Genomic DNA, 21,569 nt, shown 5'->3' with positions numbered 1-21,569 from the left:
GCGGCTGAGCAAACATAATAAGCCGAGTAAGCGAGAGCAGGAACCAGGCAGAAGTCTTTAATAATTCAGAGAGGACGGGGAGCGCGGCGAAGCAGGTCAGCTGCGGCGGCGCGGGCCCTCGGCGGCGAGCAAAGCCGCTGCAGCCGCCGCGTGTGCCCGTCCCCAGTGGGCAGCGATGATGTTCGGGGGCTGCCGGTCCCCCCCCCCCGCCTGAAAAAAACCACTCCGGGCTTTGACCGCAGGGAGTTTTCTTTGGCATCGAGCCCCGGGTGTGATTGCAATTCCAACGAGTGCTGAAGTGACCCGGTTGTGGGTGCTGGGGAGAGGGAGCAGCCCGACAACCTCGGCGCACGTCGAGGGGAGCGAGCGGCTCTGGCTGCGAGGGCTTCGGCTCCCACACCGGCCGTGCGTCCGACAGCTCTCCCCCCATCCCGCCTCTCCAAAACTGTGTTTTCGAGCCTGCCTCCCGCCATCCCGTGGGGACTGCCGAGGGATTTAATTTCACTGTCGGCACCCACACCCACTCAAGAAATGTTTTGGGTCAGGCCAGCTGAAAACGGCAGAAAAGAGCTCATCTAGCCCAGCACGGCCAGCTGAGCAGCTCCTCCAGTGCCTGGGTGTTGTCTTGTGCGTTTGCAGGATGCAGGCCAGGCTCGCGATGCCGTGCGATGCGGCGCGTTCCGCCCTGCACGAGCTGCGGGAGGGCTTGGTCCACGCGCCCCACAATTTGGAGGCATCCTGAGGGCGAAAGGCAGCTCTGGGGTGCGTGGGCAGAACCTGTCTGGCAGCGCAGGATTCATCCCCGTGGTCTGCCAAGACTGAGATACGGCACAGGATTAGGAGCAGGGAAAATCGTTGCCTCCAGGTGGAGAGGGGTGATGCCAGGGTTTTGGGGAGGCAGCATCCCTGGGGGTGGGTGGGCACTGCTGGCCGGGGGGGAAAGCAGCCCTGAGAAGCTTCACAGCGGCCCTGAGCTTGGCCACATACTTGTCATTCCTGGAGGGTTTGCTGGGGCAGCTCGTGGCCTCGCTGCAGCCTTGCGAGAGGGCGGTGGGACGGGTGCTTTGCCGGGAGCGTGAGCTAAGAGAAACACCCAGCCAGGAAGAGACGGGGCTGCGGTCATCACGTACACAGCAGCAGCCCAGAGAGCGAGTTCACAGAATCGTAGAATAGTTTGTGTTGGAAGGGACGTTTAAAGATCAACCCCCCCCCTGCAGTAAGCAGGGACATCTTCAACTAGATCAGGATGCTCAGACCCCCTTCCAGCCTGACCCTGAATGTTTCCAGGGACGGGGCATCTACCACCTCTCTGGGCAACCCGGGCCAGTGTTTCACCACCCTCATCGTAAAAAATTTCTTCCTTGTATCTAGTCTGAATCTACCCTCTTTTAGCTTAAAACCATTACCCCTCGTCCTATCGCAACAGACCCTGAGTTCAGGGCTCAGGGACCCCACAAAAAGCCCTTCCCCTGTGGAGCAACGGGGAGCGCTGCATCAAAGGCACGGCCTCTGCCCCAGCCCCACGAGCCGCGCCAGCACCGTGCCTTCTTCCACTTCCACCACTTGGGGAAACCGAGGCGCAGAGGGGCGAGCCCTCACCTCTGTCCCGCGCGCACCGTGCCAGCAAAGCAAACGCGGCGACGGCGCAGGGTGACGCGGGGCTGGGATGACGGAGGCGGACAAGGCGCCCTTGTTGGGCTGGAACACGCTCGGATACCCAGCGAAGCAGTCTGAGCAGGGACGGGGTCCGGAGCAGGCTGGGGAAGAGGGGAGAAGCGCTGGGGACATCCCAAGGGGATTACAGCCTCTCCCTGTCCCCCAGCTGCGGGAAGGTGCCACAGCTGCCATCGGCCCCCACGTCCTGAGCGCTGAGGACGAGGACTCCCCGGCGGAGGAGGTGACCTACTCCATCCAGCCCCCGGCCAACGGGAAGGTTGTGCTGAGGTCGGCGCCTGGCGCTGAGGTCCGCCGGTTCACCCAGGCCCAGATAAACAACGGCTTCGTCCTCTTCGTGCACCAAGGTAGGGCAGGGCTGAGGTGCCCCGGCCCCCCCCGGCGTCGCCCCTGGCCTGAGGGAGGGGACACCGCCGCCGGAGGGGAGCACCGTGCCACCGAGGCGGATGCTAACCCCATCGCACAGCACCCCGGTCCAAACCGTGCCGGGTTAATGGGGGGCTGCAGCTCCCCCTGCCCCTCGTAAATGCCCAGCTCTGTGCTTTCCGCAGGGCCCCTGGACGGGGGCTTCGCCTTCGACCTGTGGGACGGCGAGAATCTGTCTCCTGGGCACTTCTTCCTCATCAGGGCCCAGAGAGAGCCCCTCATCAGCCTGGCCAAGAAGCAGAGCCTCACCGTCTGCCCAGGTGGGTACGGGCACGTTCCCCATCCTTCCAGTTCAACGGCAAGCGGGGCCCTTGGACCCCTCCAGCACCCCCTCCCCGAGCGCTGCCACGAGACGCCCGCGGGCAGGCGGCGAGGCGACAGGTCGAAACACGTTCTGGACGCGTTTTCCAGGTGCCCTGCAGCCCATCACCGGCCAGAACCTGCAAGCGGTGAGCAACAGCCCCGCCGGCTCCGCCACTCTGTACTACAGCATCGAGCAAGCCCCGCGCCTGGGCAGGCTCAGCACCTCCCGGGGCGAGGAAATCAGGAACTTCACCCAAGCCCAGGTGAGCTTTCACCTCCTCCAGCCCCTCAGAAGCCCAAGGCGCAGCCCTCCATCACCCTCCGCTGCCGGCCGGGGGTCCCAGCCCGGACCCTGTCGCCACCGCGGGCAGAGGCGCCCGGTCCCTCGGCGGGAGGCAGAACAAGGCTGCAGCCGCGCCGAGGCTTTCCCTGCTCTGCCAACGGCTGCCGAGAGGGATTAAGAGCTGCCACCCCAGCGCCGGCTTTACCGCGGCCACCAGCCTCGGATTTAGTGCTGGGGAAGGCTCGGGGCGTTATAATCTCCTTTTCTTAGGTTACCTCCCTGCCGCAGACCCAGCCGTCCTGGCTGCTGCCTAAGGCAAGAGCCAAGCGCAACAGTTTCGCCCCTGCTGCGAGCGAAGCCTTGCTACCACCCTTCTCCCACAGGGCCAGGCTTTTGCAGAGCACGGCAAAGGGCTTATTTCTAGCCATCGCTCAGAAGCACACGGGTTTGCCCAACCTGCAAGCTCCCCCGTGCTGTGCTCACCCTTGGAGGGAGCCCGGCCCAGCTCTTGGAGGATGCTGAGCAAGCTCAGCCCCTCTTCTGAGCTTCAGCTTCCCCAAGTACTGGGCAGAAACATCCCGGCACAGAGGCAGCGTGAGCTCTCGATGGTGGCTACCATGCCGTGGCTGGTGATGATCCCCATTTCTTACCCAAGTGGGGCTTGGCTGCTCCTTCCTGGAGCCAAGATAAGAGCCAAGGGTGCACACGTTGGCTCTAGCACAGCATCACCAGGGTTCGCCCCTGGTGCTACAGTGCCCACCACACCAGAGATAAGACAGATGCACCCATCTCCCACAAGGTATCACCCACTCTGGGTATTTATTTTGCCATTTAGCAGAGCTCACTGAGGTTTTTTTTTATTATTATTATTTTTAGGTGGATAGCGGGTTGGTTTTCTACCAGCACAAGATGCCAGAGAAGCCCTTCTGGCTGGCCCAAGATGCCATCCGCTTCCGTGTGGTCGCTCCCACGACCATCTCGGATTCCTTCATCCTCCTCGTGCTGATCTCCTTCGAGGCCAGGTGTCCCCAGCACTCGACTCAGCTATGGAGAAATGCAGGTAAAGAAAGAAGGGAGAAGTAAGGGACAAACAAGCCCTCCTGAAGTTTGCACAATCCCCCCCGTTCGGGAGGATTGTGCAAACTTCAGGAGGGCTTGTTTGGTTAAAGAAGACACCACAGTACAATTTCCCACGGCCACCCAAGCACGAGCTTTGATACCATGTCAAGCAACATCTAAAATTGCATCCATCCTTTTGCTGGCTCCCTGTGCAATTCCCTCCGCCATCATCTTACCGAACTAACACGTCCCAGTTGCCTTCTCATCCCTCTCCATTTCTTTGCAATCCTCCTTTTTCTGCTATATCTTGCTCTCGCTTGGGTCTGCTCTCCTCTCCAGCAGATCCCGGCTATTCCCAGGGATGACAGACTTTTGGGTTTTCCCTTTTCGCCCCCAGGCCTCCAGCTTGCAAGGGCTCAACGGGCTGAGATCGGCACCTCGGTGCTGGATGCTTCCAACCTCCTAAGCCAAATCCCGGTCTCCGAGAGGGCTGCACATGACGTTGTCTTCCTGGTGACGGGGCTGCCGGCTCACGGGCAGCTCTTGCTGGCTGGTGTGCCCCTGGAGCGGTCACGGCCATTCTTCCTGCAGTCAGACCTGGCCACAGGACGCCTGGTGTACGCCCATGGTGGAGACGGCATCTCTGAAGACCGTTTCAGATTTAAGGCTTGGCTCCGGCCCCGGGTGCAGCAGTCCATCCATCCTCCGCAGGAAGGGGTGGTCATCTCTGAAGCTTTCAATATAACAGTGACCAGCAGCAGCAGAAAGCCACCACAGGTGGTGAGGCGGCAAGAAGTGCTGCAGGTCCCACCAGGCTCCACGGTGACCTTGTCCCAGGAATACCTGGATGTGGCAGACCCCTCGGGTTCCCCAGAGGAGATGGTGTACAGCGTCCTCCAGAGACCCCTCGCTGGCCACGTGGCCAAAGCCCACAACCCGCGGGAGCCCATCAACCGCTTCACCCAAGCAGACGTCAACGCGGGCCACGTGGTGTTTGTTGCCGCTGGGAGCCGTGCTCCAGGGTCCTTAGCCCTGAGCCTCTCCGACGGCCACCACCCGCCCACTTTGACTTCACTGGAGGTCGAGGTGCTGCCCGCGACGAGCAGCGCTGCCAGCCCGGTGCTGCTGGAGGTGCCCCAAGACCTGAACAGGGCCTCTGTGTCCCACCATCACCTCCTGGGAGCCGCACAGCTTGGGGCGGGCAATGCCCTGTACAGGATCACCAGGGACCCACGGTTTGGCCAAGTGCAGGTCAACCAAAAGCCGGCACAGGGCTTCTCGCAGAAGCAGCTGGACCGCGGGGAGGTGACGTTCACCTTCACCGACCTCACCTCTCCCGAGGACAACTTCCAGTTCCTTGCCACGTCACAGGCAGCCAACAGGACCGGGGTGGTGAACGTGACCGTCCGCGCCTTGGTGAAGGCTCAGACGGGCAGCGTGTGGCCCAGGGGCACCACGGCCCTCCTGGACACCAGCGTCCTCGATGCCAGCGAGCTGGCCAACCGCACCAAGAGCATCCCAGTCTTCAAGATCCGCAGGGCGCCCCGTGGCAGCCGTCTCGTGAGGGTCTCCAGGGACCCGGGACAACCCACCACCCCGATCGAGACCTTCAGCCAGAGTGAGCTGGAGCAAGGGCTGGTCGGGCTAGAGGTGCCGGCTACTGCTGAGACGGAGCAGCCCCTGCAGAGCGACAGCTTCGTCTTCGAGCTGGCAGCCGCCGGCGTGCCGCCGGCTCTGGCATCCCTGGGGTACAGCATTGAGCCCTATAACGCCTCGAAAGCCTACGGTGTCACCCTGCTCACGGCTCCGCTGGCACCCTCGCCCCTGGTGCCCCGCTCCCAGGGCACGGCACGGAGCAGCCCCAATGCCAGCGAGCTGGGGATGTCCCCCACCACCTGGCCGGCCCCCGGTGCCACCACCAGCCCCAGCCCTGTGGAAGGGGGCTCCTTCCTCAGCTTCGTTGAGGCCAACATGTTCAGCATCATCATCCCCATCTGCCTCATCTTCCTCCTGCTGGCTCTCATCTTGCCCCTGCTCTTCTACCTGCATAAGCGCAACAAGACGGGGAAGCACCACGTCCAGGGCACCCCCTCCTCCAAGGCCAAGAACGGGGCTGTGCCGGACCAGGAGACCTTCCGCAGGACGGACCCCAACCAAGGCATCCCCCTAACGACTGTCAACACCCTGGAGGGCAAGGGCATGGGTCCCCCGCCCCATGGCACCGGTCCTGGGGCGCCGCCAGACCCCGAGCTCCTCCAGTACTGCCGGACTTCCAACCCCCCCTTGAAAAACAACCAGTACTGGGTGTGAAGGGCTCAGGCGCGGGGGCACGAGACCGCCTGGGGGTCCGGACCCTCCCAGAGCGCCGCAGGCCACCTCCTCCCCTGCTCTCCTCCTCCTCCTCCTCCTCCCTGGGAGCCGGCATCCCACAGATGCAGGAGGGCCCTGGGGATACGGGGGCTGCTGGTCCGGCCCACCCAGGACCCCCAAATCTCCAGGTGGCTTTGGGCAGGGGAGGGGGGCGCTGCATAAGCAAGCGGGGGCAGGCGAAATGCCTGAGCATCCCTGGGGAACACTGACTTTGGGTGCTCATTTGGGCCACCCGATGGTGGCCACAGCGCTGGAGAGGACCTGATGGCACCGGTCCCCACCGAGCCACCCAGTCAGGTCCGGTGGTGGCTCCTCCACGGGCAGCATCGACCGCCACGGGGGTGTTTGCCACAGCTCTTGGCGCAAGAGGGAGGATGAGGAGCGGCTTGCGCTGAGTCAGGCTGGGGATGAAGCTGCCCAAATCCCCCAGGGCTAGGCGGGCTGAGACACTGGAGCAGAGGCTCGGAAAAAATTCTGCGGCCAATGCCAGGGGAATTTAAGGAGTCCCCACCCACTTGGAAAAAACCCGCCTCGCTCTTTCTCTGCGTGCTTGCTGTATGTTTCATAAAGCAGATTGCACCGAGCCCCAGGGGGATTGCACAACAGGTAGGATGCCCTCAGCGGGGAGGGACGGCAGGCGCTCACCTGGGCAGCGCGAAACCGGAAAGGAGAGCGGGGAACCGGAGCCAGCACGGTTTTCCACTGTATACTCCAGTACGGCAGAAGTAAACAGAATAAAGTGCCTTTTCCGAGGTGCATCACGGTTTTCGTAAGCCGTCTCCCTCGCCAGGCCTGTTTTGAGCCCAGCAAGCTGCCGAGCGACATTTGGAGGTAATGGACCAAATTCTGGGCTCTTGCTCAAATTTTCCCCAGCCTGGAGTCCTAAAAACTTAAATAGAAATTGTCTGAGGAAGAGCAGAGGAAAAACTGAGCGCTGAGCTCAGGATGGGACCCAACAATAATACCCTGCATTGCCACAGCTGGGAAGCTCATCACAGGGCACATCCCACTCTCACACCACCGATGGGAAGCTGAAGCGAGACCCCGGGGGATGTTTCACATTTGCATCCTCCTAACCCAGGGTAAAATCCATCCCACGATCCCTCCCCAAGCCAGCACCCCGGGACGGTCCCACTCCAAGGCTGCGGCAGAGCGGGGCTGTTTGCTTGGACCGCGCCAACGGTTTTCCTGGCTGCCTTTATGGTGCCAAATGCTTGCCGAGCGGTAAATAACACCTACCGGGCTCTAGCCGGCGGGTGCCAGCACATCCCACTGGGCATCCACAGCCGTCGAGGTGCGGGCGGGCAGCCCCGTGTCCCCCAGCCCCGACCTGCCCCACGGCGCAGGCGAGACGGGACATGGCAGAGGCAGCCTCCCCACCTCCAAAACCCTCCTCCTGCCCCATCCAGAGGGGAAAAAAGTGATGTTTCCTTCCGCTCAGAGACAAATCGCATCCTCTCCCCTCTGTAAAACGGGGAGAGCGTGACCAGGCTGCCCATGCCACGGCTCAGAGCTTGCCAGGGCAGCGCTGCTCCCAAAAGGCTGGGACAATCTCTCCCCGCAGAGCGGAGGGAGTGCCATCGCCTCCCTCCCTCTTCCAGATGGCAGCTCCGTGCCGTCCCCATCACATTCGAGCAAGCACATTTATTATCTTCGCTAAGTACGTACCCCCCCAGCAAGGGATGGAGGTTTGCAGGGAAGCCGGTGGCATCCACCGAGGGCCCCCTTGGAAGCGTCTGCCGTGTTTTCCTGTCGAATGATTTTCGCCTCGTGCCCGGGGATTAAATAGAAGGAACATGGCCTATTTTGTAAGGAGCATTGAAAGCGAAGCAGGTTATTTTTAAAGCTTGTGGTTGTATTCCTGCTGCTGGGAAACTTCCACTTCCTGAGGTCACGGGAGGACAGTCGGTAACCTGGAAAACACCAGGACGGATCGTGGCTCTCCAGGGCCAAGCTCCGCTGGCAAGGTTTAAATCCCGAAAAAGCTGGTGGCTCCGCATGGGTTATTTGGGGTTTGCAGCCAGATGGCTGGGGCAGGATCAGGCCCAGCCTCAGTGCTGCCCACTGCCACCCACCCAGGGAAGGGCTGAGGGTCCGGCGGGGCTCCTGCCTGGCTGCAGAACAGACAAACCACAGCCCAAACAAGCTCGAAATTTTCCTGGCCGGACCCTTTGGCTTCCCTGCATCAAGAGCCAGCACAGCATCTCTGTCTTCCCCAGAGCCCCGTGGGCTCCGCACCTGGCCGGGGCACAGCACCAAAGCTGCCTGCTCACACAGAGGCGCAGCCCCCCCTCCTCACCCCAGTTTGGGCCAGAACCACTCTGATCCAGGAGGTTTTGGGGATGACAGGAGCTGGGCTGCACCCTTCCCTGCTGAGCTGGTTATAAAGCTTGCAGAGGTTTAGGGAAGATCACAGACTGGTTTGGGTTGGAAGGGAGCTTAAAGATCATCTAATTCCAACCCCCCTGCCACAGGCAGGGACACCTTCCACTAGACCAGGTTGCTCCAAGCCCCATCCAACCTGGCCTTGAACAATTCCAGGGATGGGGCATCCACAACCTCCCTGGGCAACTTGTTCCAGTGCCTCACCACCCTCACAGTGAAGAACTTCTTCCTTATATCTAACCTAAATCTACCCTCTTTCACTTTATAGCCATTACCCCTTGTCCTATCACTACATGCCCTTGTAAAAAGTCCCTCTCCGGCTTTCTTGTCAGCCCCCTTTAGGTACTGGAAGGCTGCTCTAAGGTCTCCCCAGAGCCTTCTCTTCTCCAGGCTGAAGAACCCCAACTCCCTCAGCCTGTCTTCACAGGAGGTGCTCCAGCCCTCCGATCATCTTCGTGGCCCTCCCCTGGACCTACTCCAACAGGTCCATGTCCTTCTTATGTTGGAGACCCCAGAGCTGAACGCAGTACTGCAGGTGGGGTCTCACGAGAGCAGAAGGGGAGAATCACCTCCCTCAACCTGCCGGTCACACTTCTCTTGATGCAGCCCAGGATACGGTTGGCTTTCTGGGCTGCAAGCACACATTGCCGGGTCACGCTGAGCTTCTCATCAACCAACACCCCCCCAGGTCCTTCTCCTCAGGGCTGCTCTCAATCCACTCATCACCCAGCCTGTATTTGTGCTTGGGGTTGCCCCAACCCATGTGCAGGACCTTGCAGTTGAACTCCATGAGGTACACACGGGCCCACCTCTCGAGCCTGCCGAGGTCCCTCTGGATGGCATCCCTTCCCTCCAGCGCATGGACCGCACCGCTCAGCTTGGCGTCGTTGGCAAACTTGCTGAGGGTGCGCTCAATCCCACTGCCCGCATCCCCGACAAAGCCATTAAACGGTGCTGGTCCCAGTACCGACCCCTGAGGAATGCCGCTCATCGCTGGTCTCCACTCGGACATCGAGCCATTGACCGCAGCTCTTCGAGCGAGATGCTTACAGGTGTTCTGCCAGGTGTGCTGTTGCCCCACAAGGTGAGCCAGATGTGCACAGCTGGCTGACAAGCGCCAGCCATGCCCATGCACTCGCGTGCCCTATTCCCAGGGAGCCGATGCCGGGTCTCACCCACAGCACTTCCCTACCTCCTCCCGCACCTACAGCCGCTGGTGTTTCCCCAGGCTGGGCACACCCCGGGTGTCTCACACCCGTGTCCCTCCTCTGCCTTCTATCCACAGTTTTAAAGCAAGAAAAGCCACCCAGAGCGAGACCGCTGTCCCCACGGACCCCTGTCCCAGGACATGGCCGGACCCATTTCTTTCTGCAGCACCTCCAGCTCACCCCAATCCTGAGCTGCAGGCAGGGAACTTGCACCCACGGCAGGGTGCAGGTCTTGCCCAGTCCGGCTGTGGGAGAGGGTGTCACGGGTGGGTGCTGCCCAGGAGGGAGGTATCCCTGCTCCTGGGCCCAGGGAGGCATTGCTGTGCCCAGCCTGTGAGTGCGGAGAAATGCAGGGTTGGGGTGGAGTGGGGACATCAGGTGTGGGAACAGCAGGAAAGGCAGAAGAGGGACTCTAAGAAGGTGCTGAGGGCACCTGGATCAACAGGCCATCAGGACCCCCATACATCTACATGCGGCTTCCGAGGACGCCTGGGTCAGGGAATAAAAGGCAGGTCAAGCCCACAGCCAGGCTAAAGCAAAGCCTCAAGTCACAAAGGGAAAACGTGGGGTGGCAGAAAGCAGGGCAGGAGCCAGAAGACACCCAGATACAGAGACAAAGGACAGCGAGCGAGTTGCAGTGATTCACAGAGGTGTGACAGGACGGAGATGACAGACCATACCTGCCACCACCTCCTAAATGGTAGGAAGAGGCATGTCAAAAGCAAGGACGTCGCCAAATAGAGCCACCCAGGAGGTGCAAGGAGGACTCGATAGCTGGTGTCCCTCCAGATACCCCGAGGTGACCACACGGGTAAGAGCATCTCGGTGCCTGACCACCAGATTACCCAGCCAGTCACAGCGGGGCTCACAAGTAGCAAAAATGCCAATGAGTTTCACTTCTGTTTTGTTCATAATTAAGAAGTCACCCTTGCTTTCTGTAAGCCCCAGAAGCAGGGAGTTTCTCCTCCTCCGCTGGGAAGCCCCCGCAGCTGGATCCCAGGGCAGGATGCAGCCTGGGCTGGATCCGTTGGGAAGTCCCTGCAGCCCTGCCGGGATTTCAGCCCAGCACTGGGGTTAACATCCCGATTTAAGCTCAGATCAGCTGAGGCAGGAGGAGCAGCACTGGTGCATGGCTCAGGGAGAAGGCAGCCCCGCTGGTCCCCAGGCGGGCAGTGGGGAAGGGACACGTTTAAACGACAGAAGCAGCAAGGAGAAGGGAGTAAAAGCAATTTTCCCCTGCCATTTCCTCAGCAAGCGCACAGCACCTTTAAAGCGGCCAGAAAACCTCCTCTTGAGTTACCCAACGTCCCCCGGCAGCCTGGCCCTGTCCTGTGCTGGCCATGAGTCCAAGCACTGCGGCAAGGCAAAGCTTCTCCCGGCCACGCATAACTGCCTCAGGAAGGGGACCATAACCTCACGGCGGTCTCCCAGGTATCGCATCTGCGGCAGGCTGGATCCGACGCCTCTCCTGGGTTAATAACGATACCAGCATCGTGGCAGGAGCCAGAGACACAGAGGCTCGCAGGTGGGGATGGAGAGTCTGTCACAGCTCTGGTGACATGAACCAGTTTCCAGGCACCTATTCAAATGCAAACAAATAACAGGCCAAACGGTTTCTTTCAGCATCCAGCCAGGGCAGATAGCATCATTTGGCTTTGAAACCCTCCCCAAAAGCTTTAGCCATGCAAATGCGGGGGTTCAACAAACGAGGGACTTCATTTCCAGACAGGCTTCGGGCCAGCACATCCAAGCCTTGCACACGAGACTGGGACCCACCTAAGCATCGTGTCCCCAGCCTCCAAACTCCTCCGCTGCTGTGGACCACCACAGGCTGCGGGACCTCGTGACAACATTGTCCACATTGCTCCTGGGGGCAGAGGCACATCAAGCACACGAACCCCCCGAGCTCATGCAGGCAGCCCCCCCCCCCCCCATTTTGGGGAGGCAAAGCGTGGTCCCAGGGCTCCTGCCTCCCTGTCCCCATCCCAAAACCTCCCTGGCAGCTCTCACCAGCCCCAGGGGATGCTCTGGATTTTTCTGGGAGCCAGAAGGAGCATGCTGGGCTCTCCATGGGGGGGCACGTTCCCTGATGGCAGGCGATGAGAAAAGGTCTCCGGGAGACCCTACCTGGGAGGGCAGGAGGACACGTATTCCTCCCAAGGCAGGTGAAGGACCTGACCAGGGGTGGCCAGGTCCATCCTCGGAGCTGCCCCACCTGGAAAACTCACAGCCGGACCTCGGGCTATCTGCTGCTCAGTGTGACGAGGCTCAGAACCTCCGCTCGGCTCCGAGCCGAGCCCAGCACCCTGGGATGCTCGGAGCCCTCCCTCCCTGCTACGTTCCTGCCTGATTTCGGCAGGCCATGCCCGGAGCCTGCGGAACAGGCTCAGCTGGCAGCAAGCCCAGCAGGACAGGACAGGACAGAGCCTGGGGGGGGGGGAAGAGCAGGCTGCAGGCACGTCACCCCCACAGGAGGTGGGGACAAGCCTACGCAGGGACAGGGCTGTCCCCAGGATCCTCTTTGGCATCTCCCCACCACCTTGCCCACCTGAGATAAAGCTTCCCAGGCCCTGGCAAGCAGAGGAAATAACGGAGACGTGAGGACCTGGACACCAGAAAGCAAGCCCCAGGCAGCCGCTGCCTGCCGTGGCTCTCCAGCCCGGCTGCTGGTTTAAATCCAAGCCAGATCGAGCCTATCCTCTTTCCACACCCAGCAACCCCAAGGCAGACAGACAATGACAGAGGGACAACCACATCCCAGAGCCTGCTCTCTCCACTCCTCCTGCAAAAACAACACGCCCAGAGACGCAGCTTGCCGGCAGCGCAGGACCTACCTCCCCGGGCTCTGCGCCTTCCCGGGGACCGGAGAGGGATTATCCATCCTGGCACGGAGAGCTGGGACAGGGTCTGCCCTGAGCATCGCCCTGGCTCTGGCTAAGGGGGACCAGCCCTTTGCAGAGCAGCAGAGCTCAGCAGCAGGGGAAGGAGGAGGAGGGCTGGCAAAGCCCAGCTGCAATTAAAGGTGGTTCCCAACTTATTCCCCTGGCCCAGGCACTGCTGACCCCCCCCCCCCCCCACAATTGCCCTGGGCTGAGAAAAGGAGGGAGCATTTATAGCCGCAGCCAGTGGAACCAGCTGGTGCTCGTTGCCTTGCCTGGAGGAGGCGAGTCAGGGTCACGCTTCAGAAATATTTGAGAAGTGCAGCGATTAAAAGATTTGAGCTGGCCCTCTGAGCTGTCTCCCTCCGCCCCCGGTTCGTTGACGCCCCACGCCAGTGCCCTCCCATGTGCAGATCTGCCCGGTCTTGCTCCTCCACGCCGGCACACGCTCCTCCACCTCCCAACGCGCCGGGGATGGGTCTGGCTGGGTTGGGGCAGCAAAATCCCACCGGGCTCCATCCCCTGCACGCGTAGCCCCGGAGCTGCTGCCAGCCCCGACGAGCAGGCGTGACTTTGCTCCCCGTTGGCAGCCGTGCCGATCCAACGCGCTTCCTAAGCGCCTCGGCAGCGTAGCGTGCCCGGCAGGCTTGATCTTGCCCGGCCGCCCTGCCGGGAGCTGCACCCCACGCTCCCCTTTGCCATAGGGAGGAGCCGGGTCAGGCCGCCGGGCTGCTTTGGTGTCTGATCCCAAATTCTTGAGCGCTTGGGGCCGGTGGGGGTATCCGTGCGGCTGACGAGCCTCCGAGCTCCAGCACATCCCCAGCCTCCAGCCGCTCGGCCGGTCCCGGCAGGACCCTGGCTGCTTCTGCACCCAGGAGGAGATCCTCCCACCCCGCAGCATCCAGCCGGTGGGATATAGGTTGTCCCCACTGCTTGCTGGCCTGGCTTGCACATAAACCCCGGCCTCCCAGAGGTCAAACCAAGGATGCCAGATTTCCTTTCCATAGCGGGGAGAGGCTCGAAGGGAAGAAGCAAGACAAGAGCTCCTGGAAGTCGCCCGCCGGAGAAGAAGCAGCGACGGGCTCTCCCGTGCCGGCTTCGGTGCTCGCCGGGGAGGATGCACCGGCCACCACCACCGCTGCCACCTCCCCACCCGGCTGTCGTGCCGGCGGGGCTCGCGGCGGTGCCTCGGCCTTGGCTTTCCCACGCGGGAACAGCCTTGGGAAGCGGGAGGAGGAAGCAGACCTGCCCCGCGTTCCCGGCTTTTCCTCTCGGCCCTCCGTGCCCCGGGTTTTTTTTTTTTTTTCTCGCCCTGACCCTGAGCGGGAGCAGGGAACAGCCTGTGTCCTGGATAAGGGCAGCAACTGAAACCATTGGGGCACGGGGAGCGCTGTGTGCACCCCCAGCCCCCCCTCCCCACCGCCACCCTGCCCCTGGGGTGCCCACCCAGCGGTGGGAGCACCAGGGCACCCGCCGGGATGCTCGGAGCTGGTTCCGTCCTCCAAACCTCAGTGCTTTTGCAGGAGGTCGTCGGAGGGGTGGGGGGGCAGCAGGAGGATGCTCCAGCCCCCCTGCCCAGCCAAGGCAGACCCCGAAACGCCTGCCTGTGGGCAGGGAGGGCCCCAGCCGGGCAGCGGAGGGAAGAGGCAGGAATGTTAATGGGAAGCAGGTTCTCCCGACCGATGGGTTTGCCGTGCCGAGCCAGCCCTGGGAACGTGGTCCAGGCACGGGGGTACGCAGGGGGGTGACCGGTGGGGCAGGGTGCTGAAGGACCGCAGAAAGCACAGGTCCACCCTTGGGGAAACTGAGGCACAGCCTTCAGAGGGGCTGCACGCACCCCACAAGGGACCCTGTCCTGTCCCCGTCCCCATGCCAGGATGCTGGAGCGCAGGATGATCTCCTGGGGCACTGGGACATCTCCCCGCGCCGGTCGCACACCCTGTGAGCAGAGGCAGCTCTTCGCGGCGTTCAGCCTTCACCGAGGGTGTGACCGGCCTGGGTTTGGGACCCAAATCTGCAAACGTTTCTCAGGGTGGCTCCAAGGAGGATTAACTCCTTTGCCCGGGCTGCACGCACCCTCCCGGCACCGCTATCGGCTCTCCCACCCTTCCAGGTCCTTGTCCCCCACCCCACACCCAGACCCTTCCAAAATCTGTCTCCGGGATATCCCAGGGACCATGCTGCGATGGGGGGACCCCAGGCAGGATATTCCCCCCCCCCCCCGGCCAAGCCGGGTCCGGGGGAGCCGGGATGCCGCAGCTGGATGCCGGCATGGCTCCGAAGGCTGCTGGCGGTGCCGGAGGCTGGCTGCCCGCCTGGGGACGGCAGTGGCAGGCTCCATCCCGACGGAGAGCAGGCGGGAGCGGGACTTGGGGAGGGTGGGGGGGGTTGAAGGGACGACGTGCCATTCCGCACAGCATCTGGCCTCAACATGGGGCCAAGGCGACGGCGGTCACGGTCATCCAGCGGGGCCAGGATGAAGCGTTAACCCCTACGGGGTTAGCACGGGGGTGAGCCGCCCCGATTCCCGTGGCTGCTGCTGCCGCTGGAGGAGCTGGGGTGGGCTGGGGTAAGATGGGGTTGGGGTGGGATGGGGATGGGATGGGGATGGGATGGGGCCGTGGTGAAGGGGACCGGCTGCGGGATGCAGGAGGAAACGCGTCCTGCCCAGACGAAGGCTGCGCGACGCCTCCGGCTGTATTTCGGCGTGCTCGTCCCCGCGGGCTGGGGCCAGGGAGGGCTCCGGGAGGATGAAGCGCGGCCCGTCGCATTCCCAGCGCCGCAGTTATTTTAACAATACCCCGCTGGCCTGCGTGCCGGGGCTAATTTTAACCCTGGAGCCACGCCAAGCCGGCCCTAACTTTCCTCGCTGTGATTTATCCCAGCCATTTCCCTTCGAAAACAAGGCCCCCGTGCCAGCCCCGCTGTCTCCCCAGGCAGCGGCACGCTGCCCTGGGTCCTGCCCCACTGGGCAGGGCAAAGAGGGGCAGGATTTGCTCCTCGGCACGTTGTTTGGAGAGCAGGAGGGCGGCCGGTGCGGGGGTCCCCCCCCTGCGGTGCTCAGCCCCCCCCCCCCCCGCCGCCCACAGCACAGGGATTTTCGGAAGCTGGCTGGAAGCCGGGGGATGCTGGGATGCGGAGCCTTCCCCGGGATCCTGGAGCAGCTGCGTTTTCCACAGACATCTCTGGGAAGGAGTTGGGTGGGTTTTCTACTGACAATTTTATTGAAAAGGCTGTGGGGCTTTTTTTTTTTTTTTCTTTCCCTTTTCCCAGTCAACAGCCATGCTCGAGAAAGACATTTCCCTTCGCCTCTGTGCGTCTATTTAAAAACTGATTGGTAAAAATGCTGCAGAAACATTTGCAAAAAATGGAAAGTATTGAAAATATCTCGTGACAAAAAAGAAAAATCATTCTCTTCCAAATAAAGATCTTTTTTCTTCTCTTTTTTCCATCAGAAAAGCTTTTAGTGTGCAAAATGTCGACCGCTTTGATTTCTTCTCCCAGCGGGCTGGGATGCACCCATCCCTCTGCTCCAGGAGGATGGGTTTTCAGAAAGCTAAAAATCACTGGGCAGAGATACCTGCACCGTTACCTCCACGGCCGTCTCTCTTGTGACCCCCCCTGCGCCCCCGCCAGACCCGCAGCAGGGTGGGAGGTCCCCAGGGAAAGAGGTGGCACGGCCAGCCCGCGGGCGAGCCCTTCCCCGCAGGACTGCAGCCTGCCCGCCCGGGAAGGGGGAAGAAAGCCCAAAGGTATTTGGTCACTAGCGTCACGAGTTCCCGTTCGTTCTCAGCCCGTCACAAACAGAGGAGGTCTGCAAGGCTGCGGATAGAGAAGTGCGTGATTTCGGCAGGGCGGCAAGCGGAGGCGTTAGAGGTTGTCGTACATGCGTAATGTCTTCTCCAGCTGCTGGCTGACACGCTGGTAGAAGACGATCTGCTGCTTTAAGTAAGACTGCATCATCCTCTTGAAGTCAGCCACGCGCCGCTCGTGGAAGTGGTTCATCTCGGCTTGCAGGGCGAAGCCCACCACGCGGCAGCGCTTGCGGATCCCGTCCGCCTCCTCCTGGTCCATCCTGCCCTCGTCGCTCATGCGCTGGCTCTCCTTCACCTTCGCGAAGGCGCCTGGCGAGGCAGGGGGAAGGGTGAGAGGCTGACGGATCCGTGCGACCCTCCGTCCCCCTTCCCCTGGCACAGGCATCCCCGGCCAGCGCTGGTGGGTCCCTTCGCCCGCCGTGCCGAGGCACCAGCCCGGCCCCACAGCCGGAGGTGCGGAGCTGCCCCACGCGAATAAGGGAGGGATCCGCGTGCTCCCGGGCTGTCATCTCCTTGTGCCCATCAATCCTCATCCCTCTCCTCCAGGCAGGGAAAGACCGGGAGCCTTTTCCCTCTGGACTCTGACCTCCTCAGCTCCCTTTCCGCCCCATCCCTGGGCAGTCAGCGTCACATTTAGCCGGAGGTTTGGGGGTCTGGGCTGCTGGAGGGGTGCGACTCAAGGCTCGGGGTGCAAAGCTAACGTGGGGCAGCGTTACCACAGCCGAGCACCCCAGCCGAGCCTGCCCTGCAAAGGTTCGATGTCACCCCGTGGATGGGGGTCGGGAGCAGCCCCGGGAGACGCCAGCCCGGGAGGCGGTGAATCGGGGCGCGGGAAGGGTGCGCGGTGCCGGCTGGAGCACGGCTGGGAAAGCATCTCCCTCTCCCAGAGGCGGCTGGTGCTCTGACACCAGTTTTTCCCTCTCCTTCCATTTATTTTTACAGCTCGGTTTCAAAAGAATCCTGCCTGGCTCCAGCCCTGCATTCCTCCCCCCTCATTAGCACAGAGGCTCTTTGCCCGAAAACAGGATCTGGCCCGCAGCTCGCCGGGCTTTTTTTTCCCCTCTCCCTGCCCCTTGCCGGGAGCACCAGACCCAGGGTTACGGTGCTCCCACCGCACCAGCCCTGCTCCCAGCGGAGAGGAGGAGGAGGAGGAGGAGGAGGAAGAACCAAAGGTTGGAGGCCAAATCCTGCCTTCCGCTCTGCCCACGCGGCCTCGCTTCCGGACGGGATCCAGCCCCTCTTCACCCGCTGCGGTAAACAACGCAGGGAGGGAAAGGCGAGGAAGCGGCCAGGGCTGGATCGCATCCTCCCTCCCTTTCCCCCTTCGCCTTCCCAGCCTCCTCCAGGGATGCGGAGCGATGCACGCACACACCCCCCCCCCCCCCGGGGGTGCTCGGATGCGGACAACCTTGGCTTCAGCCTAGGGCAACCCCCCCATTTGCCCCCCCAAAAACCCGGGGACGCCGGTACGGGCAGCCGGACCGGGAGGAGCGTGTGGACTTTGGCCGCGCTCCCGCACCCGGCTCCCCGTCTGCGTCGCACCCCGCCGCCTGGGTGCAAAGGGACGCCCAGCCCTGCCTGCCTTCCCCGACGCTCTCCCCGGGAAGGGCAGAGCACACCCCTCTCGCCCCCTCTTCCTCCTTCCCGACCCCCCCCCAAAACACCCAGGGGACCTGAAAGCGCAAGGGGACGAAGGGGACGTGGGGAGCCCCGGTGCCCTGGGGGTGCTAAACCCACCCCCCCTGCCGCCCGGGCTCAGTGGGGTAGGGATGTAGTCTGGAAGAGTTTGAGCCCGGTCGTCCCCAGAAAGTCCAGCGTGTGTCCCCTCTGGCCAGGGGAGCGCGGTGAGGGCCGGTGGGAAGAATGGACGTGTCCACGTCCCACCCGCCCTGCACAGCCCCACCGGCCCCTCCACGCTCCCAGCCGTGTCCCAGCCCTGGGGGGGAGGAAGCCCAGACCAGACCCAACCGCTGCCTCGGCCGGGGAGGGAGGATGAGGAGGGACGAGCGGTGGTGGGTGGGGATACGCGACGCAGCCCCTCGTTCACAAGGTGCTGGGCAGGCCATCCCGGAGCCGACGGCAACGGTGCCTGCTCCCGCTCAGGGCAGCGACGTCTGCGCTGACCCCCCCCCTTGTCCCCCGGCCAGCGCTTTGGGCAGCAGTTACGGAGTCCACGGCATCGCTTGAGGCAAAACCCGAGCCTGGACTCAACAGCCCCGGCGGCCTCTCCCGGGATGGGGTGACCGGGGAGCCACGCCAGCAGGGACCGCGCTGCCTCCCTGGAAGCCACGGGCGACGGTCCCCATCCATCCTCATCCTACACCCCCATCCCGCTCCCCGTGCTGCTCCCACCCACGTGGGGCCATCACGCCAGAGAGGTCATCACCAGGGGAGGAGAAGCCACCCTTACCTTTCTGGAGGTGGATGATGTCTGGGAAGTTGGAGAGGAGCCCCTGGTACAAAGAGAGAGTGTCCAGCATGAGGAACAGGTCGTTCTTGGGCTGCTCGGCAAACATCTCCCCCACGGTCTCGTACGTCTTGCCCGTGTGGGAGATGGCGTTGTTGAGGGCGTCCGAGCTGTAGGGGGGGGTCCATGTGGAAGGAGTGGCTGATGGCTTGGAAGGCATTGCCCAGCTTCTGGAATTCCTTCCGGAAGCCCCCCACGTGCTTGCGCACCAGCTCCGAGGCCACGTTGGTCAGCTGCAGGACGCTGTCGTCCATCTTCTTGCTGAAGGCCTTGAAGGCGTCCACGCGGTCCTCCACGTCCTGCAGGTCCTGGTGCTCCGTGGGGATCTGGATGGTGAGGAGGAAGCTGGCGCCCACCATCTCGTCCTTCTCCGCCCGGCGTTTGCCCAGCTTCCACTGCTTCTCGTCACGGCAGCAGAGGAAGTGCTGGAAGCCCTCGTACTGGGAGAGGACGGGGTGGCTGGTCATATGGTCCATCCAGAGGATCAGCCGCCGCTTGCGCTTCTCGATGAAGTCCTCCTCAAAGCGCCCGGTGGCCTGCTTCTCGGGCAGGTGGGGCACCGAGATGACCGTGAACTTGTGCAGGAGGCGGTTGTAGAGCCAGTCGAAGTGCTTGTACCGCCGGTAGACGGGCGAGTTGATGTTGCTGGGGGTCAGCTTGTAGGAGATGTAGCTCTTGATGCCCTTGAACTTGGTTTGCTTGGTCGGGTCCTCCACGGAGCAGATGAAGGGGTGGGGGTTCGCCCTCCACTGGGGACCTTTGGAGCCCATCTCGATGCAGTACGCCTCGGCGATCTTGGACATCAGGGGCACGTCGCCCAGGATGAAGGCTTCCACCCCCGAGCGGACGAAGCAGGAGAAGCGGTTGAGGTTCCTCCCCACCACGCTGCCCCTCTTGGAGGAGCTCATGCTGTCCTGCCTCTCCAGCGCCGGCTTGGGATGGTACCCGGCGTGCTGGTGGTGGCCGTACGCCGCCGGGTACTGCAGGCTGGGCGAAGGGTGCCCGTTGGTGCCCGGCGCGCTCCGGGGCTCCTCCACCACCGTGCAAGCGTCGTCCCAGTCGTCCCAATCATCGTCGTCGTCGTCCTCAAAACTGCCCTGGTAGGAGATGCCGGGGTTGGGGGGGGGTTGTGTAGAAGGAGTCGTGCCCGGGGGAGCCGGCCGGGCTGCCGGAGTAGTCCGTGTAGTTGGAGCCCGACCGGGAGCGGAGGATTTCGACGTAGGAGGCAGGGAAGAGGCCGGTCTCCCCGCGGCTGTTTTGGCCCTGTAACCACCCGTCCAGGGAGTTCTCGCTGAAGATGACGAGCTCCTCGTTCTCCTGGATGCTGATCTCCTCTTTGTTTTCGCTCTGGAAGTTGTAAAGCGCTCTGGCTTTCAACGCCATGGTCGGTCCCAGGAAGGGGCGACAGGGTGTAACGCAATCCCCGCAGCCTAAAAAAAACCCACCCCCCCGCCGGCGATACCGCAAGCTCGCTCGGTGCCGGGGCCGGCCCGCACTGTGGGAAAAGGCTTGGTCGGTTTCTCAGGCAAATAAAAAAAGGTGGAGAAGAAATCCCTTACGAGGTGACGACAAGGTCCGTACGTCCAAGTGCCCCCCCCCGATGCCAGGGCCCCGGTTGAAACCAACATTCCCCGGTCAAGCGAGCGGCGTTTCCCTCGCTCCTACGGGATGGAACCCCCGGCCGGACCGAGAACCGGGCTCTGCCATGGCCACGCAGGTTTTATCTCGCTGGGAACGCCGATCCCGCGGTTTCACTCTCCGGGAGGAAAAGATCCGGCTGCCAGCGAGGAAATAAATCCAAAGCGACTTTTCTCGGGGGGCTCCTGCGGATAAGACGCCCCGGTTTCCTCCGGCCGGCGGCTGCCAGTCGGCGGGAAAGCGCCGGGAACCGACCCCAAGCCCCAGCCCAACCTCCCGTGATCCCGGCCCGGGGATTTTGCAATTCCTTTCCGGACCGACTTTCCCGGCGTTTGGTGGGGTTTTTTTTTTTTTTTGTTGGTTTTTTTTTGTTGTTGTTGTTGTTGTTTGGGGGGGTTGGTTTTTTTTGTTTTTTTTTTTTTTTTCCCCCTCCCCCGAAATCCCCCAAATCTCCCGCAGGATGGAGGGGAAAGGGGTTCCGTAGGGCAGGGCACCACCGGGACCGGGAGAGGGACCGGGAGCGGGACCGGCCCCCGCCGGTGCCGGTGGGGACGGCGGAGGGAGGGGGATCCCGGGAACCGAGCGCAGCCGCGGTGGCCGGCCAGGGGACCGGAGGAAGAGGAGGAAGAGGAGGAGGAGGAGGAGGGGGGGGCCGCTGTCGGTACCGCCGCCCGGTTCCGGTGTCGGCGCCCGCTGCCGCTGCGCGATGTCGGTGCTGCTGCCCGGCGGCGGGGCTGTGGCCGCCGGCCTCCCGTGACGCACGGGGAGGGGGGGGGGGGGGGGGGGTGTGAGCCGCGGCGAGCGGCACGGCTAGGGCTCACGCTGCCCTCTGCAGGCAGCCGGCCCGGGGAAGCGGACGGACGGGGCGGGGGTACGGCTGCCGGTACCGGCTGCTCCCTGACCGGGAATGGTAGCGGGTATCCCCGCCCGCGGTGGTCGTCCCCTCTTGTCCCTGCCCCTGCGTGTCCCCCAGGCCCGTGGCCGGAGCGGCCGTGCCCCCGCTTTTCCCGGTCGCTGCCGCGCTGAAGGGGAAACTGAGTCACGGAACGGAACGGCACCGCC

The 21,569-nt window shown here is 62.8% G+C and overlaps 3 protein-coding genes and 1 long non-coding RNA gene across 4 annotated transcripts in view; 1 reads left to right on the top strand and 3 right to left on the bottom strand.

Annotated features, from left to right (window-relative positions):
• CSPG4 (chondroitin sulfate proteoglycan 4) overlaps positions 1–6,871 on the top strand; it is a 29,157-nt gene extending 22,286 nt beyond the window's left edge. Inside the window, exons 6-10 of the mRNA XM_030015628.1 lie at positions 1,823–2,021; positions 2,226–2,360; positions 2,512–2,666; positions 3,563–3,746; positions 4,143–6,871. Of these exons, the coding sequence (XP_029871488.1) occupies positions 1,823–2,021; positions 2,226–2,360; positions 2,512–2,666; positions 3,563–3,746; positions 4,143–6,055 (2,586 nt within the window). The 3' untranslated portion in view covers positions 6,056–6,871. The remainder of the gene's footprint in view (positions 1–1,822; positions 2,022–2,225; positions 2,361–2,511; positions 2,667–3,562; positions 3,747–4,142) is intronic.
• Positions 3,552–4,224, bottom strand: LOC115341954. The gene is made up of 2 exons (XR_003923583.1): positions 3,982–4,224; positions 3,552–3,730 (listed from the first exon to the last, which is right to left on the bottom strand). It is a non-coding gene; the product is annotated as an uncharacterized LOC115341954 (long non-coding RNA).
• Positions 6,678–9,512, bottom strand: LOC115341288. Its single transcript, XM_030014006.2, has 3 exons — positions 9,260–9,512; positions 7,784–8,406; positions 6,678–7,004 (listed from the first exon to the last, which is right to left on the bottom strand). Exons 1-3 carry the CDS (start codon positions 9,510–9,512, stop codon positions 6,678–6,680), a joined length of 1,203 nt encoding a protein of 400 aa, XP_029869866.1.
• A 6,276-nt stretch (positions 9,513–15,788) lies between these two features.
• Positions 15,789–21,459, bottom strand: SNX33 (sorting nexin 33). The gene is given in 4 exon segments (XM_030015411.2): positions 15,789–16,711; positions 18,813–18,990; positions 18,992–20,015; positions 20,017–21,459. Coding segments are annotated over 4 exon segments (1,692 nt in total). The 5' UTR covers positions 20,253–21,459; the 3' UTR covers positions 15,789–16,457.
• Between the last annotated feature and the right edge of the window lie 110 nt (positions 21,460–21,569).

This window comes from Aquila chrysaetos, chromosome 5, assembly GCF_900496995.4.
Source record: "Aquila chrysaetos chrysaetos chromosome 5, bAquChr1.4, whole genome shotgun sequence".
Classification (NCBI taxonomy): Eukaryota; Metazoa; Chordata; class Aves; order Accipitriformes; family Accipitridae; genus Aquila; species Aquila chrysaetos.
The sequence above is the reverse complement of the archived record's forward strand: the minus strand, read 5'-3'. Positions and strand labels throughout refer to the sequence as shown.

Bases quoted from the DNA above. Each gene is read 5' to 3' on its own strand.
- LOC115341288 (XM_030014006.2), bottom strand. From the start codon at position 9,512: ATGTCCGAGTGGAGACCAGCGATGAGCGGCATTCCTCAGGGGTCGGTA. The intron at 8,407-9,259 runs GTTGGGGCAACC...TGGGGTGAGGAG, and splicing joins CTGCAAGGTCCTGCACATGG to GGGGGGCTGCGCCTCTGTGT. The intron at 7,005-7,783 runs GTACGTACTTAG...TTTCTATTTAAG, and splicing joins CTCCATCCCTTGCTGGGGGG to TTTTTAGGACTCCAGGCTGG.